The sequence below is a fragment of the Manis pentadactyla genome, chromosome 4, assembly GCF_030020395.1.
Source record: "Manis pentadactyla isolate mManPen7 chromosome 4, mManPen7.hap1, whole genome shotgun sequence".
NCBI lineage: Eukaryota > Metazoa > Chordata > Mammalia > Pholidota > Manidae > Manis > Manis pentadactyla.
Window position 1 is genome coordinate 77,827,746 of NC_080022.1, and position 20,752 is coordinate 77,848,497.

At 33.9% G+C, this 20,752-nt stretch overlaps 1 protein-coding gene across 15 annotated transcripts in view; it reads right to left on the reverse strand.

The window, feature by feature from the left end:
• Positions 1 to 20,752, reverse strand: part of ZNF644 (zinc finger protein 644) — a 112,710-nt gene that overhangs the window by 78,994 nt on the left and 12,964 nt on the right. For 14 of the 15 annotated variants that reach the window (XM_057500408.1, XM_036889315.2, XM_036889265.2 and 11 more), the window contains one exon: positions 7,569 to 7,629. The exons of the other annotated variant lie outside the window; for it this stretch is intronic. In XM_057500408.1, the coding sequence (XP_057356391.1) occupies positions 7,569 to 7,590 (22 nt within the window). In that variant the 5' untranslated portion in view covers positions 7,591 to 7,629. The remainder of the gene's footprint in view (positions 1 to 7,568; positions 7,630 to 20,752) is intronic. 15 annotated transcript variants of the gene reach the window in all.

Consider the following 20,752-nt stretch of genomic DNA (forward strand, 5'->3'; position numbering starts at 1 on the left):
CTCCTTTAGGGATAGCTGTATTTGTTGTATTTTCAAAAATATATATGGTTTTGGGAGGAGATTTACGCTGCTCTACTCATGCTGCCATCTTGGTTCCTCCTCTCTCTCATTTTAATTATTATATGTCTTGTGGTTGTCTTCCTGAAGTTCCATTTGTTAGGGGCTCTCTGCACTTCCATGGTCTGAGTGTCTATTTCCTTCCCCAGAATGGGGAAGTTTTCAATAATTATTTCCTCAAAGAGACTTCCTATGCCTTTGCCTCTGTTCTTCTGGTAATCCTATTATGTGAATATTGTTTCATTTGGATTGGTCACACAGCTCTCATCATTCCTTCATTCCTAGAGATACTTTTTTCTCTCTGTTTCTCAGCTTCATTGTTTCTGTTCTCATTTTCATGTCATTGACTGTCTCCTCTACTTGCAGCTATTATTCATTCCCTCCATTGTATGTTTGTTTTGAGGTTTTTAAAAAATTACCAATGGGGGTTGGTTTGGGACCAAAATGTGTCTAGATTTGCTCCAAAATAACCTGAGGATGAAGTGAGAGTCTAAATGAGATAAGACTATATATTTGAATATAGCTTTTTCTGTATGATTTCTCATCAGAGATAAATTACAGCTCAAATGAGAGGCAGTAAAATAGTCTTTAGGAGCACAGACCCTGAGGCTACACTACCTAATTCAAATCCTAGCTCTTCCACTGCTAAATCAATTAAGCTCATTATATCTTAGTTTCCTTATCTGAAAACTGAGGACTGAGTTAATATTTATAAAGTACTTTTAATAATGACCAGCATATAGTAAGCATTATATAAATGTTAACCAAAATCAATCTGGACTTTTCATGGTTTTGGTTCTTCATCAATCATGTAAAAAATATCTAATTGTCAATTAGAGTAGAGAGAGTGTAGAGCATGTAGAGAAAGTAAACACTATATGAACTTTTGTTTAAAAAATAGATAAATATAAGGTTTTCATAGTCTTAGCCTTTAATCAGTCAAAAAAATATAAAAGCTGTCAACTGCAGAGGGTGCAGTAGGTGAGATTAATATTTAGTATCTTACCTTGTCATGCTTTTAAGTCATTCAATCAATAAATACTGATGACTCTCAGATGTTTTTCATAGGTTATATAGGTTCCTTGTATCTAACTGCCACCTGACATTTCTACTTAGCTGTCTTGATCTACTTCAAGATCAGTATATCTAAATTAAGCTCTTGTCTACAAACCTGTTTCTTCTCCACAGTTCCTATCTGTGAATATAGTACTGATCCAGCCAGAAACATGAAGATCATCTTTTAACTCCCTCCTTATTATTCTCCTACTCCCAGGTCCATTACAGTTAATCACCAAAGCTGATCTATTTTGTTATCTGAATCTCTCTCAAATCTGACCACATCTTTTTATACCCTCTACCACCACTCTAGAGTCAGGCCAGCATCTTCCTGCTACTAGTCATCCTGAATCCAATCAAACTTCTCCTCTGATCTGTCCTCCACATTATAATTAGGGACCTTTCCTAAAACACAGATCTGATCACATCACTTCCTCACACTAATACTCCTTCAATGTTGTCTCATTACTCTGTTAATAGACACTTTCGTAAAGTGGTTTATAAAACTCCTAGTTAAATAGCTCAAACCTTAACTCTGTGTTCTCTCTTGATATTAGCCACTCCCCCATCCTCACTTCCTGTACAATTCCTACACTCAAAACATGCTATATTTGTTTCAGTTCCACCAATCTTCCCTTTCTTAGATTTCATCCTTTCCACATGCTATTTCTTCTGCTAACAATAGTCCTTCCCCAACTTTTATCTAGATAAATCACAAATGTGCCTCCAATATTTAGTTTAAATGTCACTTCTTCTGAGAGGACTTGCCATATTTCCATTCAGTCACTCAGTAAATTTTTGTTAAATACCTACTATGAGTACATGCTGTATTAAGTGCTGTACTATATTAACAAATAAAACAGACATGGTCCTTGCCATCTAAGAACACACACTATCACACCACTAATCACATTTTATTATAATTACATAGTCATCTTTCCTCCTGAGACTAGTAGCTTGTATCAAGTATGAGCTAAAACCAATTTAACTACAATAACCAATTCCTAAAACACTGACTGAATCAATAAAACATTAAACAAATATTAACTGAGCACTAACCATCTGACAGGAAGGCCCATAGCCTTCAGTTTAACTAGAAGACCCTTAAAAGTTTCTAGATACCCGCTTTGATGGTCATCTCAAAAGAATAGTTTATCAGGTCAGAAGACTTAGGTTCTAATTCTGTCTTGGCAATTATCTTCCTAACCTCACACCAGTCTTTTATTATTTACAAACCTCAGACCCTTAAGTGTGATATCATATTACTTAAATTAATGAGCAGCATAGAGCCTTTCACAGTATAATTTATTTCTTGGTGGGTTCAAAATGAGACTTGTTAAAAAAAGTTTGAAAAAAGAGGACAAGGAAACTTCAAACAGTTGAGTTCCTAAGCTATAGTAAAGTATAAAGTTTCATACACTTAGTAAAGTGCCAGTAACCTTGACACCATGGGTATCTAGTTAAATGGAACTGTTTTACACAATAATTTCTGGAAATTAAAATAAGACCATTAGTTCATATCCCTTCTGTCTGCATTTCCCCAAGGTCCTCCTACAGTCAAAATTCTATTCTTTCTTTCAGGGCCCAACATAAATATTCCCTTCCCTTTATGAAGCCTCTCTTGATCTCTTCCTTCAAAATTCCCTCCTTAGTCTTACTATACTCTCCTACACATACCTGACAGTATTCTGTTCATGACTTTTAACATAATTAGCTATATGGCACTGAGAATTCTAATTATTACCAATGCATACTTAACATATGGCATAGTGCCTAGAACATTAGGTTTCAATAAAGCTTACTGAATGCCTTGTTTTACCTAACAGGTTAGACCTATCACATATGGTTAAACTATAGCAATTGCCAAATTCCTGGGTCTGACAGAGCAGTTTTATGGTTTCCTGTTTACATGCTGGAATGACATTTGCCACTTAGGCTTTAACTGTTACATTGAAAACCACTTCAGATTTGGGTAGAAACGTTTATATTAAATACAGGCCTGGATAAGAATTCCTTTAAGAAACAGACTGACAGCTTAGGTTTAAAACAGATCAATGCAGCCTACTTAACCCTTTAAACAACAACAAAAAAAACACAACACAGTGATACCAAGGATGAGTTCTAAGAGCTGTAGACAAAGAGGGATATAACATATTCAGGAGTAAAGGACTCATACTGGAAAATATTGCACATACACAAAAAAAGAAGTCCAAAAGAAGGCAATACCTGAGTTAATAATAACTCAGGGAAAACTATCATAATAATGTTAAGGATTTTTTCAGCCCCCATTTTTTTTTTTTTTTTGGTTTTAAATCTACCAGTTTCTACAACTAAAGAATTCAAAAAAAGGACTTAACTTTAAAGCTGGACCTGAGACCAACAATTGTTAACTTATTATACATGTTAAGGGCAGTAAAAAAAAAAACATGCAAAGAAGTAAAATTTTCTAATGCTTGAATTGCAAGAGACAACAGATTTTGAGCAGCATGCTACTAATCCAGATGTAATTCATATAATGCTTAGTAATGGCTTTTATTTTCCTTTTATCAGACTATGCTAACATCAGCTTTACATATATATGTAAAACCATATATAGTTTATAAAACATATAAAACTGTTTTATAACAATAAAATATAAAACGTATTTCATAAAAATATATAAAATTATATATATATTATTTATCCTAAATAAATAGTATGAAGGGAATAGCAAAAGCAAACAACTGGTTATTCAATATTAAAATATGAAGGTGCATTAATTTGTGGGTTTAACAATGGAGGAGAAAAATCTTTGCAAATTACATATTCACCAATGGAATTAAGTTATGATGAAGGTGACACTTCACATCTTTGAGAAACCTCACAATTAATGAAATGCACAGTACCACTTTTCACTGGTTAAACTTGCAAGGATTAAAACACAAAGTAGTATTTAGCAGTGTGGAGAAACATATTCTCAAAGCTGCTAATAAGAACTTTAAAAGGTACAATCTGAATGCAATTTTGTGGTATATCAGAAATTAAAGTGCACATATACACTGACGCTACAATCAATTGCCACAAACTATTCTACAGGCACTCTGACACAACCCCAATGGGTGCAGCCAAGAATATTTACTGCAGCACTGCTTATACATACAAAAACACCTGAGATTTACCCAAGTAAGGAAACAGTTATAGTAAATGTAATGCATATATGAAAAAATGCCCAAGATATATTAGTAAAGAGAAAGATGCAAAATACATAACAGCTATTTTGGTAATCTATGGGAATTACAGTGGTGGGCAACAGGACAGTTTTACTTCTTATTTTAAACATTTCTGTACTATTTGCTCACATACATAAGCACATGTGACTTCTATTAAAAAATAAAATGTCAAAAATACTAAATGTTACTTGGACATATACTTGAAAAGGTTGACTGTACATTGTGTAATCTCATCTAGAATGAAGAGCAAATAATTTTAACTAAAAAGTTTTCTTTTCCACATTACAACAAAGGCAACACATCCATGGTGCTGCTGAAGAAATTGAAGCAGAAAGAGGTTAACTTGGAAATTAAGGAAATTAAGCTAATGTAAGACAAACATTCCTAAAGAACTTTAATCCTTGGATTCAGGATTCCACAATATGAAAAAGCTTAGCAGCAGGTGACACTGTAAGATATTGAAGCACAAAATGAAAAAGAGTCTGAAACTGAGGTATACCTATTAGTCTCTGAGAAGAAAAATTACCTAAAATCTTTTAAATACATGTAAGTCAAGAAATTGCAAGGTTAAACTCTGAATACTCAAAGTTTATCAACGAGAAAACTAAACACATTTTAGATCCTGAATGAAATAAAAGAAATAACCAAGGTTCTACATTTGGTAAGAATCTGTCTCTAAGAAAATCCCTGTAGGGAGACACAGGCAATAGCATGAGATGGGGTCAGTATCCAACTCTCTGTTCAAACTTTACGGCAGAAGCTACAGAGGAAAAGCAACAAATTGATCCCAATGGGGAAGAACCTTTTTTTGCTTTGGACTTGCTAGAAGGCATAAAAATCCCCCAGGAAAGATGACAGCCAAACAACTAACCAAATTTCAAATATGGAAGAAAAAAAAACTATAGTGTAAATGCTTTAACATTTTCTTAAAGTTCCATTTCTTAACAAAGTATATTGTGTATATGTATTACAGATCTATAATAATAAAACAACATTTTTCAAAATACTTTTCAGCAAATAGCAAGCTTCCCAAGCTTTAGGTATTAAAAATGCTATCACAATTTCAGACTATGATTCAATTTCTTCCTCCACTCCAACAGTTTTTTACCCTCAGGAAAATAAGGAAAATTTTTCTTCCCTTCTTACACATGTGACCAGTCCTCCTAATCTTCTATTTGTATTAGTCTAACACATCTTTGAATATCTTTAAAGAAATAACTAGTACAAACTCACAAAATGAATGCTATTAGTATCAAACACTCTGATTTCCATAAAACGGATTAATGACTTCATTTGTAAAGAGTAATCAAAATCAACAACACTCAGTCTTCCTTAAGGTCTGAACTAAGAAGATTCCTATCTATTTTGTTCCAACTGAATTGAAAAACTTGGGAAATACTTCATTTCTTTCTAAAATGCCTATCATGCTACCTCTGTATTGTCCACATTGGGTCCTTCCTACAGCCCAACAGCAACTGAAGTAACTAACAATGCCCCCAAACAAAATTATGATGAGAATGCATAAAAAAATTGTGGTGTGTTCATACAATGCAATATTACTCAGCAATAAAAAAAGAACTACTGATACAAGAACATGGAAGAAACTCAAAAACATATTGAATGAAAAAGCCAGATACAAAAGTACATTTTATAATTCTAAATACATAAAGTTTAAGAACACCCAAAACTAAGCTATGCTGATAGAATTCAGAAAGATGTATACCTCAGGGGGAAAATCTATTGCATTGGAAAGGGAAGACCACAAGAACTTTCCAGGAAAATGAAAATGTTCTACATCTTGGTGTAAATGGTAGTTACACATGTGAACATATATGTAAAAACTCACTCAGTTCTGTCCTATAAATTTTACACATTTTACCACAGATAAAACCCAACAAAAATGTAAATTATATATTAATTAAAAAATTAAAAATGCATATACAATTGTGGTGAAATAAGATCAGAATATGCTAAACCAAGTCATCCCAGGAGCAGTATCTAACTTACAAGAAATCAGAATAAAGGTTCTAGTAAACACTGTATATTCAACCAGTATACCAAATTCCTATAAGACTTTAAATACAAGAAGTCTAGCTTCTTCTCCCCTTCAGGAAATATATAAACAAGTGTTCTTTATAATAAATGCTATAAAAATGAAGTGCTTTTCCTAAAGAAAAAGAAATAGCTCAACTATTAACAAAAAAAACACAAGAATTTTCTACACAGCAGTACCTATCTTATAAGAGATACTATAAAAATTAGTAACTCATGAGAACTTAACACAATATAGAACAGTAAATACTCTTTACACTACCACTGCTATTATTATTACATAATTAACAATAAAAAGGAAACACTGCTTCAAATTAAACCACTCATTCAGAATACATTATTTAACTACACATTACTCAACTACAGCACTGCTCATCAGAGGATTTTTTTTTTGACTTTGAGATCAGCAAGTTTCTGACAGCTGAAACATCTGGTTAGGTTAGAGAAAGACCAAGTTAACTGCAAATCTATCCAAGCCTTCGTTTTAATCTGTTTATATACTTAAGTCATGTTCACTTACCAATAGATAGTAAATGTATCTTTTTAACATTTCAACAGTTTGTATTATTAAAAGTTATTCTTTCACATGCCAGACCAAAAGTACATGATCACAATTCAATTTTCTGAAAGTCAAATCTTAAAAAATTAAAGTAAAACAGAATGCTAAATTAGAAGTCATTCAGTCATACCCAAATGAAAAATATTAAAACAATCATTTACAACTTTGTACGTTATGTTAACATAAGTCACAATTTGGCAAATTTAAGCTATTTGCAGAAGTTGCTTCATTAATGGAAAAAAGTAAAATTCACAAAGCAGATTACTCAATTACTGTAATCCACTAAAAACAGAACACTGAAGCAATCTAGCAAATCTCTTACTGAACTGGTTTTAGAGTGGTTAACCCAAACACCAACCTGACTTTCTAATGTGTTTAATAGTCACTGGAAATAGAAAATTTAAGTTAAACTCAAAAAAAGAAGGAAAACTAAGAACTTAGCTCTGTAACTTGAGAGTTGTATTTTTACACCCACCAAATCAACTGGACCAAGTGTATCAGTCAATTCTTCATATTTTAAGATTTTATTTAAAAACTCCTTGATTCTTGAATTGAAGGCATATTTTAAAAACGTAAGTTTTTTGCATCACTCCTATTTTGACATATAACACTTAACAAAGTAGTGTTCTACTTACCTAGATTTTGTCTTACTAACATCTCGCTGCAAGAACAATCTCATTCGAAATTAAATCAAACCTGAAAGAATACATGTAAAGACCATTTAGTTTTTATTTTAGATCTGAATAAATACATCTATGATAAACCATTAAATTAAAACTGCAAGTCATATTATTTTCTTGATATAAAATCTATCCAAAAGTATTCAACTAAAATATGATCACTTTAACCTTCAAGAAACTTGCTAAATACCTTTTATGAGGAACAATAATCTATTCAAATGAGAAACTTAAAATCAGATCTCTGAAAAAAATGTGTAACTTCCATTTGTTTTAGCAGTATGGCAATAGCAGTAAACTCAGTATTTGTTAGTAAAACACACACTTCTATGTACATCAATGTTTATCTAATACTATTATGTGCATACCAAAAAGTATGCCAAAAACTGAAAAAAAAAAACAGTATGAGATGACCTACTACACATGCTAAAGTGGCCATAATAGTGGTTAACACTGATTAAGCACTTAGTAAATACCAGGGACCATTATTCTAGGGAAAAGCATACACTGATACTCTCCTGCCTCTTCAAACTAGTATAATGTGACCTTCACCCCAACACTCTGCTGAAAATTTACTTGTCAACAATCTACCTACCCCTAATGTTATGATATTTCACAAATTTCTGAAAACTTAACTATATTCTACCTTGAACTCTAAACATCTCCTTCCCCTATCTGACACACTGGTTTGTTCTTCTTGTGAGTTCTTATTTTCAAAAAATGGCACCACCATATCTACTGCTGTTCTCACCTGGGTTACCATAATTGTTCTCTTTCCAGGCTCACTAACATCTCCAAGTTATTCCTCCCTAAACTATGTAAGTAATCATTTTGCAATCGCTATTCTGAAGATGTCACATCTATGCTTCAAGTTCACTAGAGCTCATCAATGATCTCAGCCTTTCCTATCTATTCCCAATCTTCACTTTCCCTTTCTTTCTGTTTCTACCATACTAAACACATCAACTCCCAAAACAGTACCCGTGCTCTCCACCTTCATGCCTTTTCACAAAGTGAACTATACCTACCTTCTATCTCTAATTTTGCTAACATCTTTTTACTGGTTTTTCAGTATTTAGCTCAGTCATGCTGGCAGAGCCATCTTTAATGTCTTCAGCTGTGTAAAGTTGTTTTTCTCAATTGCTATAATAACCAGTGATAGCTCTATATCAACCTTAACTGTTTACTTGTGTATTTTCTGAACTACACATATGTGGACACAATGAAGACAATTCACTTATCTCATTTCAGGACTTTCACTGGATGGCACACAGTAAAAGCAAAACAATTTTGCAATGTATCTCAAAATGTACATGGGGAAATAGAAGATAAACAAACGAAGTTGAGGCTACTGTGTTTAATTCACATTTTTAAGGATGAGAGAAAAAAAATTCATTATCATCTGGATCCAGTAATGTTACTTTATGACATATTTACATCTAAGTAAAAACACAACTGACAAAAATAAGCCCATTGCAACCTTTTAGTGACTGAATTAATTAATTTTACTGATTATCAGTACAAACATTTTGGTACTAAATGTCTGCATCCGTACAGAAAATAAAGTTTGTGGACTATAAGCCCTAGACTAACTGAAACACTAGCTTTAGCAGAAAAGAGCTGTAAGGGCAAATATATATTTTTAATACTAATAACATCAATAATCTAGAAAAGTGGTTCTCAAACTTCAGTGTTTATTAGAATCACCCAGAGGACTTGTTACAGAGACTACTAGGCCCACCCACCCTCACAATTCCTGGTTTGGTAGGTCTAAGATTAGAGCCTGAAAATTCACATTTCTAGTAAATTCCTAAAGTGATGCTGATGCTCATACTTCCAGGACCACTAACTGAGACCTAGAGTTTTCTGCATAATGTCCAGAAGAGGCAAGAATATTCTCTCTGCCACCCACTGCCATCAAATTTACCCATCCAGAAGTGGATACAATTACAAAGTAAACTATAAACCAAAGTGTGAACATTAAAAATCTACTATGGGTTGTTGACTGTGATGGGCTGAAAACCTGTACTGCAAAAGACATCCACACCCTAATCCCTGAAACCTGTAACTGTTTCCTTATATGGCAATATATGTCCTTGTATCCTTGCAGATGCCATTAAAGGTTTGAGATGAGATTAACCTAGATTACCTTGGTAAAGCCTAAGTACAATTACATTCATCTTCATAAAGAGGAAGATGGGAAGATCTGACTATACACAGAAAAGGCAAAGAAAAAGCAGAGAAATATTTGAAAACACTGGTCTTAAAGAATACACCCAAAGCCAGGAATGCCAGCAGCCAGCAGAACTGGGAAGAGGCAAAGGACAGATTCTACTGTAGAACCTCCAGAGGTAAGAATCCTTGTTCTGCCCAGTGGTACTGATTTCAGACTTTAGGCTTCCAGAACCATAAGACAGTAAGTTTCTATTGTTTTAAGCCACCTTGTTCATAGTAATTTGTTAGAGCAGCCAAAGGAAACTAATATACTAAGGATGGCAGGTTCTGTAGGAAATAAATTAAGAGCACTACTTAAAAGGTATCATGGACTAATTGGGTCCCCATAAAACTCCTATGTTGAAGCCCTAATAAACATACAAATGTTCATCTTTATTTGTAACAGCCAAAAGCTGAGGGGGAAATGTCCAACAATATATGAATCTTTACATTGTATCTTTACAATGAAGTAGGACTGAATTAATGATACACCCAACATGGGCAAGTCTGGAAATAATGATGCAGAGAGAAAAAATGTACACAAAAATATTACTGCATAAGGGGAGGAGCAATAAATAGGAAATGATTACAAAGGGTAGAAGGGAACTTATCAGGGTAAAGGATATTCTTGTTATTCTTGATTGTGGTGATGATTTCATAGATTTATACAGACAGCAAATCTGTTCAAATTGTACAAGTGATTTATACGTCAATTATAATTCAATAAATCTGTTTTTAAAAATCACAATATGCAAATAATAAGCTTGGGGGAAAAAAGTCAAACCTCAAATTTAAAAGTTAGAAAAACAATAATAATGAACACATAAAGAACATTGTCTTTATAACCAAAAGAGTAAAAGTACAAATGAATCCTTTCAACACCTAAAAACTGATACTACAATTACCCTAAAATTGGTAATTCAGTGCATGAACAAGGCTTCCAAAATCTTATCAGATATATCCTATGAAATAAGTATAACCAGAGTCATCTTGACTACTGAACAGACTGATGTAAATTTATACTTGCCCCACCTTCAATATTCAAGCACTATTCCTGCTGCAATACAATGGGGCTCAACTTAGAACTAAACAAACACTGAAAAAGCAACTTTACAGCATGAATCAAAAAGTTTGTCTCCAAAAACAGCCCCAAATCTGTACCACCCCATTATTCACACATTTGGCAATGAAGCTTTGCAGTTTCTCCCATTAAGAGGTGCAGTTTCTCCCACCTTTTTAAACTCTGGGCTTGACCTTAGAAGGAAGACAGGTAAGAATGCAGCAGATGTCAGTTTGCCAGTTCTGAGCTAGGCCTCAAGAGACCTTGCACACTTCTGCTCTCTTGGAAATCTGCCACAATCATGAGAACAAGCCCACTCTAACCTACTGGAGGATGAGAGGACAGCTCAGATGTCCTACCCCAGGCCATCTTAGAGAAACCAACCAAGCGCAGCAGAGCAACCTTCCTGATATGCTGCTGAATGCAGACTCATAGATGAGCCCAACCAAGACAGAAATACTGCTAGCTGACTCACAGATCTGTTCTAATAGTAAACTGTTTCAAAACCACCAAGTTTTAGAATTTGTTACATAGCAATAGTTGACTGATATAGCAACTCTGCTTAAGGATACCATATAAATTATTCTTATCCCTAGAAGAGTTATTTTAAATTAACAATTGAGCTAGAGCTCTTAACTTTTGAAAGCATGGGAAAAAAGAAATGTAAAAAAATCTTAATTCTTTTTTTTTGGCAGTGACTCTACATTTGTCAGTTTGTCAATCTCAGAGATACATAAACTGAGCAAAATCATTTTTACAAGTAATGTTACCAGTCAACTATAACTTTATGAAATTTTGTTGCTAGGCAGCTTTACTGGATTCAACCACACAATGATAATTTTCAAGAGAACTCTAAAAATCTATGAAAACTGTTACAGAGCAATCTGCTATCATTCCTAACATTTCTTTTCCTATTTATATTAATGGCACCCTGACTGTCCTTTAAGGAAACACTCTTACTCAACGGTTAAAATGGTGCCAATCCTAGGCAGCTAGAACAAGGGATGAACAAGTGACACCAGGCTGATCATAGTACCTTGTCCTCTTGGCCACACTAATTTGTTCATGGGTGAGAATGTAGCCCAAACTGAGAAACTTGGAATCCTTCTCAGGATGTCTGCAAGTACTGGAAAAGGTGGAAAGAACAGCTATGACAATGATGTAGGTCAGAGCAGCCAGCGGCCACCTTTGGCATCTTGTGGAGATAACATTTAGGAATGAAGCCACCACAGAAAAAATCGAAGCCAAGAGATAGAGACATCATCCGAATGATATCATATGCACCTATCAATCCAAACATGCCTGAAATAATTGTAGCAGAATAGGTAATATTTATCAACCCTCCTACCAAGACCTACAAGAGAAATTGAATATAAGTATTAAAATTCATGAATTTGAAGGCACTGAAAAGCCTCACAACTATGAAGAATGATCAGGCCAAAATCTAAGAAAAGATGGAGACTCCTGCAGATATAAACCCAGCACTAGGAGATGCTTTTGCCTTGGGGTTATTTGTGAATCCCAACGAGGCAGCTGAGAAACCGATCATTATTTCTGACATTGTTGTAGACCTAGGGGACCAAAAGGGGAGTGCAAGGTTCAAAAATGGTGGGAACCATACTATATGCTGCCCACTATTTGAGTTGGGACCCTAAGGGATTAAACTCTAGTGAGCCAGAAGTAAAGTCCTTGCATTTCATTTACTGCAGTTCTACTTGAAGACACCTAGGTGGCCAAATAAAAAATTTCAATCACTAAAATATAAGGTAAGCCCAGACTGCTGAAGACACCAAGTGTGGTACAAGCAAACAAAAATTATCTCTGGAAACAGATAATATGATTGTAGGTTTAGGACTGGAAAAGCACCTGGAAATTCAAATTAAGAGAGCATGGCAGTGAGACCAGAAAAGGAGGGAGTGAAACAAAAATTCTCAGTACAAACTTTGCCCAAATCACTGGATAACTGATAAACTAGTATGCAACAGTGAAGAACTGAAGGTGCCAAAGGGGTGAAGTTGGGAGAGACCAGAGAGAAAACTATGCTTGGAAAACAGAGCTCTACTGAGAGTTAAATGCTTTTCCAACAGGGTGCATTCCTCTACTGTGCGGTTAGGGGAGCAGGAAGATAAAACCCTACAAGGGTGAAATCTGCAAGAATAGAACCCAAACTCAGCAGAACAGCTTGGAATTAGTGCAATTCCCCAGAAGCAAGAAAACCATCAGGCAAGCTTCACAATCTGACTATAAACCCAACAATTCTCAGAACACTGACAGAATCCAGAGCCACTAACACATATTCATAATGCTCAAGTTTTTCAAGCAAAAATTACATTATGTACAAAGAAACAAGAAACCCTGATCCATACGCAGGAAAAAAAGAGGAGTCAATAGACATTAATTCTGAGTTCCCTGAATGTTGGAGTTAGATATAAAGAATTCAAAATAGGTATCCTAAGAACATTACAAAAATTAAAATACCTTCAAAGTTAGCAGAAACTATAAAAAAAGAAAAAGCTGAAAAATATAATAACTGAGATGAAAAATTCACTCAAAGGATGTGATTAGAGATGGCAGAAGAAAAAAATTGGTGAGCTCGATAAAGGCAAAAAACTGCCCACTCCAAAGAACAGAAAGTAAAATGACTTAAGAAAAATGAACAGCATCTCAAGAGACCAATAGGGCAACATCAGGCAGCCTAACATAGACGCAATTCAACAACAAAGATGTATAATAAGATGGAGCAGGAGACAAGAATGAAAAAGGTACAAAATAACTTTTGTCAAAGAAACAATAGCCAAAAACATCTCAAATTTGATAGAAAACATTAACTTACAAATCCAAAGTATCTCAACAAATCCAAACAAGATGTACTCAAAGACCACACTACATACATACCACAGTCAAGCTCACAAAGGCTGAGGAAACCTTAAGAGCATCCTGAGAAAAATGAGTGGTTATATATGGCAACAACACAAGTAACAGCTAACATCAAAAAAAGAGGGGAATGGGAGATAATGGAATAGCATCTTCTATATACAGTGACACTATCATTCAAAAATATATGTAAAAAAAAAAAGATATTTTTCACATAAACAAAAATTAGACTTTTGGACAGCAGACAAAACCAAGAGTTTTTGTTTTTTTTTTAAATAAGGTGGGGGAAGGAGAGAAGTAATAAAAATGCTTAACCCAAAAATGTCAAGGAAGGCAAGAAAAAGAACACAGCAGTCAGAATAAATAAAAAGTACTTAGTAAGATTACACATTTAAGCCTCAATATATTAGTAATTAAACAACATTCAAACAAACTTTATAACTAAAAGAAAAGTATTAGATGGAATTGAAAGGAAAACAAAAATATGGTGTACACATGAAACATCTCTAAAACAAAAGGCACAGAAAAAAATTTTAATGAAAGGTTAGAGGAGGAAAATGAACCACACAAATACGAGTTACAAGAAAACTAGTGTAGCTATGTTATTATCTATCAAGTACTTCAAAGCAAAAAGCATTTCAAAAGATATTAAGAAACAATAATGATAAAAGGTTCAACTCATCAGAAACATAGTACAATTCTGAATTTGTGCCCCTAATAACACAGATTCCAATATATAGAGCAAAAAAGAGAAGTAACAAGTAACACAAGACAAATCCAGAATCTAGTAGATTTTAATAAATCTAAATGAATATGCAGACATTAAATCAGTGGGGATGTAGTAAGTTTTGAACACGATTAACAAAACCGAACTTCAAGGATACATAATACTGCACCCAAAAAACTGCAGAATACACTTTTCAAATACACACAAAATATTTACAAAATCTGGCCAATAAATACAATAAAAAGGCACAATCACCTGTGGAATCAGGGAAATGGAAAATAAAATCACTATGAAATACAACTACACACCCTCTAGAATGGCTACAATTAAAGATTAACAATACAAAGTGCTGAGGAAGATGAAGTGCAAAGTAACTTTGTGGATGAGATTGTAAACTGTTAATAAACATTTTGGGAAAAGAAGTTTTGAGTATCTTCTGAACTCCAACACAAATACACTCTAAAACCAAGCTATTAAACTCCTATGTATTTACTAAATATAAATGCATGCATGTGTGCAACAAGAGACATGTACAGCAAAGTAAAAACAACCCAAGCTTCCATCAATAATGAAACTAAACTGTGGGATATTCATATAATATATTGTACAGCAATGAAAATGAATGAACCCATTAATTACAACAAAGATAAATCTTACAAACAATTCAGGAAAAGGCAGGATCTATTTACATAAATTATATTAATAAGAAAAAATATACAGTTAAAAAATGTATTTTTAAATGGTAAAAATAAAAAGCAAAAAAGTGACTACTATAGAAGGTAGGATGTTAGTTTCCTAAGGAAAGGAGAGGTTTGGCTGGGAGGGGGCAGAGTGGAGGATCTGGCAATGAATTCTTGACTATAGGTTGATTAAGCAGTCATGTACTTTTGAATACTTAAGTTAATTTTTTTTTCCATGCACTCTTGTGAGTATGTTTTTCACAGTAAAGATGTTTCAAAACTAAACATATAGACACCTAAAGCTTTGAATTTTCCCCTAAGGGACTGACATTAACCTGTAGTATTTTTCACTTTGATTAAAGTTATAGAAATGTACATTTTAAAAATCAAATAAAGCTTGTTATGAAAAACAGCACAACCAAACACCACTTCCCTAGCCCTCCCCCATTTTTAAACAATACAGTTATATAGTTATCTTGATCTTTCATTTTGGATCTGATGGCCTCCTACATATGAAATAACTTCACTCTCTTATATCCCTCTGTAACCTCCCAAAATTATACCATACCCTTACTTATGGATGGCTAGTTGATTTTTTTGACAGAAGTGCAAAATCAATTCAATGGAGAAAAAGTCTTTTCAGCAACTGGTGCTAGAGCAACTGGATATACATGGGGTGGGGGTAAGGGAAGAACACCCTAAATCTCACTTGCTATACCAATGCTAATTCAAAATGGATCATAGGTTTAAATGTAAAATTACTAATCCTAGTGTAGAGGACAGAAGAAAAATCATCAGAATCTACAGCTAGGAAAAAAGTTCTTACAAAACTAAAAGCATGACCCATAAAAGGAAAAATTTGATAAATTGGACTTTATCAAAATGAAAATCTTGTACTCTGTGAATGATCCTGTTAAGAGGATTAAAAATCAAGTGACAGATGTGGAGAAAACATTTATGAATTATATATTAACAAAGACTTGTATCTAAGAGAACTGTCAAGTAAACAGTAAGACATCAGCAAAAAGATCAAAATAAGGACATCTGAAAATCATCTCTTTCCATAAAAGTAACAAGAATGCTGGGCATTTGAAAATCATCTCCTCCATAAAACCAACAAGAATGCTGGCAAAAACAATCAAGATTTTCAACGCTAAAGAAATTGACCAAAGGTTTGCAGCAGTCTTGGTAGAGTTTATTTTAGAAGGTATCTTAGTAAGACCAGAAAATTTTTCAGCATTTAATTTTCACCTTATTCACATTCTCCCATCCCAGCTCCATAGTAGCTTTGAAAGCCAACAGTCCACAAGCCTGGTGAAAATGAGCACCCAGGCAGCTACCTTGAGAGGGCAGAGCACAGTGGGAGCTCTTTCACAACCACATGCCAAGAGGGCTATCATTGTTTGACCTGTCTGGTGGTTTCCAGAAGACCCCACTCCCAAAACTATCTTAACTTGATCTGGCTCAGATCACCCAGTGCAAAGAAAGTCTTCCCACATGGCATTTGTCAAAAATAATCAAAGGCAATTGTTTTATATTGCAGCTAGCTGAGACAGTGGTTAAGAGTTTAGACAACAGCCTAACCAAAATGCTTAAAAAGAAAAATTGGGCTTAGAAAAGCTCCAATATATTCCTGAGAATCTAGATGGTCACATGTATACACAGGGCTGTGCACATACTCAGAAAAGGCCTGAGAAGGCCCTAAAAGCCCACCTCTGGCTAACCAGGAAGCTCTGTACAAGCAAGTAAAAGGCAAAACAAAGTTACAAACTTCCTGGCTGAGTGTAGCAGGTGTGTCCCAACACACAGAGAACCTCTTAACAAATACTGGGAGACTTTCTGCTTCCTGGCATTTAAGGAAACCTCTGTCCAATTATTAGCTGAACACTAAGCTAATTGAGTAGAGAAACTTCAGTGGCCACACATGACAAAGAATATAGATTTTACAGAATGAGTACACAAAAACCACTAAATAAATACAGGAGGGGAGAATATCTGACTATCAGATCTGCCACATTATTTAAAATGTACAGTTTTCAACCAAAACAAATCTGAAAAGACGTTAGAATATATATATATATATATATATATATATATATATATGGCTCATACACATGCACATGGCAGGGAAAAGCAGTCAACAGAAACTGTCCCTGAGGAAACTCAAGACATTGAACTTACTAGACAAAGGTCATAAATCAGTTGCACTAAACATGTTTAAAGAACTAATGGAAATCCGTGTCTAAAGAACTAAAGGAAAATATGAAATGGGTGTCTCAACAAATAGAAAGTATCAATACTTAGAACTCATGAACAAGAAGAGAAATCCTGGAGTTGAAAAATACAATAACTAAAATGAAAAATTCACTACAAGGTTTCAGCAGCAGATGTGAGCAGGCAGAACAAACAGTGAATGTGAAGTTATGTCAACTGAAAGTATCCACTCCGAGGGAAAAAAAGAAAAGCAAAAAACAAACCCAGAACACAAGAGACACCATTAAGCATGCCAACATACACACAATGGGAGTCTCAAAAAAGAGAGAGCAGAGCAAGGGGCAGAAAGAATACTTAAATAATGACTAAAAATTCCCCCCAATTTAATGAAAAATATTAATCTAAACACTAACAAAGTTCAAAGAACTACAAGCAGTATAAACTCAGAGACACACACTAACACACATCATAATCAAACTGTCAAAAAACAAAGATAATCCCCCAAAAAGCCAAGATACAAGCAATTTGTCTCATATAGACATCTTCAATGTAATAGCTAATTTCTCATCAGAAACCATGGATGCCAGAAGGCAACAAATAGTAGGAAATACACAAAGTACTGCAAAAATAAGACTGTCAACCAAGAATTATATAACTACTTTTCAAGACATTCACAATAAAACCAGAGACCTGGTTGCTAGCAGACCTGTTGTACAAGAAATAGTTAAAGATGCTCTTATGGGTGAAATGAAAGGACACTAGACAGTAACTTAAATCTATCTGAAGAAATAAAGGGGATAGAAAAGGTACCTAGATAGGTAAATATAAAAGTATAATTTTTAAATTTGTGACTTTTTCTTCTATCTGATTTAAAAGATATATTAAGATATAATTTATATAACAATAACAGCACAAAGGAAGGTAAAGGAATGGAGCAATAAAGGAGCAAATTTTTTTATATAATTGAAATTAAACTATTATTACTCTAACTAGGTGGAGAAGTTGCTCATTGTAATTCCTCGGACAACGACTAAGAAAATGAAAATATATATATACTGAAGAAACCCACAAGAAATTGAAATGGTACTAGAAAATAATCTATTCAGGACAAAAGAAGGTAATAAAAGAGGGATAGAGGAACAATAACTGAAAAAATCTTAAGGCACACAGAAAATAATTGACAAAATGGTAGATATAAATCCTCCTTTATTAAGTAATTACATTAAAGCAAATTAATTGGCCATTTCAGTCAACAAGCAGACATGGGCAGAATAGGTTTAAAAAATCTAACTATACGCTATCTACAAGAAGTGACTCACTTAAAGTTCAAGTAAGTTGAACGTAAAAGGATGGAAAATGATATACTATGTAAACAATAACCAAAAGAGACCTGGAGTGGCTATACTCTCATCAGACACAATAAACATTAATAAAAATATTGTTACTAGAGAACATTCTATAATAAAAGGGTCAATCCATCAAAAATTATATATCAGTTATAAACATATATATCTTTAACCACAAAGACTTAAAATATATGAAGTAGAAACTCACAGAACTGAAAAGAGAAATAGACAACAAAAACAAAAATTACTGGAGACTTTATACCACACTTCTAGTAATGCACAGAACCAGACAAGGACCAACAATGAAACAGAAGATTTGAACACTATAAACTAATTTGACTTAACAGACATCTACAGAACACTACACTAATCGACAGCAGAATACTTTCTTCTCAAATGCACATGGAATTTTCTCCAGGAAACACCATATGTTAGGCCATGAAACAAGTCTCAGTAAGTTTAAAAGGAATGAAATCATACAAAGTAGTTTTCCAAACACAATGGAATGAAAGTAGAAATCAATGACAAAAGGAAATTTGGGAAATTAACAAATATTTGGAAATAAAGGAACTCCTAAATAAGCAATAGGTAAAAAGAAGAAATCACATGGGAAATTATAAAATATGTTGAGTTGAAATCAAAAACACAATACACTAAAACTTATGGGAGGAAGTGAAAGTACTGTTTAAGGGAACTTTATGGCTAAACAGGCCTACATTAAAAAAGATCTCAAGTCAATAACCTAACCCTCCACATTAAGAAGCCAGAAAAAGAGCAAACTAAACCCAAAGCAGAAAATAATAAAGATTACAGCAAAAATAAATGAAACAGAGAACAGAAAAATAGTAAGAGAAAATTAATGAAACCAATATTTGAAAGCTTTCTTTGAAAACACTGAAAAACCTTCAGCTAGGCTGACCAACAAACAACAACAAAAAATTACTACAGTCAGGAATGAAAAAGCAGCCATTACTATCCACCTTATAGTAAGAAATAAAAATTACAAGAAAACAATAGGAACAACTATAGCAATAAATTAAGTAATCTAGGTGAAATGGACAAATTTGTAGGAAAAAACAAACTATAAAAACTGATTTAAAAAGACCAAGGAAATCTGAATACACCCTATAACAAGAGATTGAGTAATGAAAAAACTTCCCTGAAAGAAGCCCAGAACCAGAGGGCTTCTCTGATGAAATCTACCTTTAAACCAAATGTTTAAATAATTGACACCAATCCTTTTCAAACTATTCCATACAGTAGAAGAGGAAGGCATACTTCCTAATTCAGTCTATGAGGCCATTTCATGCCAGCACCAGACAAAGATATCACAGGAAAAGGAAACTACAGATAAATATCCCTTATGAATAAAGTCACAAAAATCCCCTCTATTACTTTTTTGTTTTTCTGAAGACATAAGGTCTAGATCTGTGTCTTCCTATCTCTCTGAACTGGATATTCTTCAGATCTGATGCACAGCCACCTTCTTTGGATCTCTCTTCACCATCAGCCTAGGTTTTCACTTTACTTCTTCCTTGTGCTGGCTCTTTCCTCCTTTTAATTTACCCCATTATTTAGATGAAGCCCTCTAGTAACTTCCTGAGATAAAGTACATGTGAAGTAAATATTCTAACAACCTCATGTTTCATAATTTTAGCCTATTCCCACACTTGACAGTTTGTCAAGGTATAGAATTAGTACTTTGGAAACAAGTTTCCTTCAGGATTTTGAAGGCGATGTTCCATCATCAATTACTTTCCAATGCTACTGATTCATCATCTTTTATATGCTCCACACCTAAAAGCTATTAGAGCTCCTTTATTTCTGGTGACTGAAATTTCACCAGATGTACTTGTATGTGGTTCTTTTTTACACTTACTATGGTGAGCATTCTGTGAGCCATTTTGATATAGAAACTCAAGTTTTTTTTGCTCAATTATTCCTAAGTAAGTTCCTTCACCCAATTTCTCCCATTCTGTAATTCTTATTTTTTATAGGTTCAACTTGCCAACTGTGAACCTCTTAAT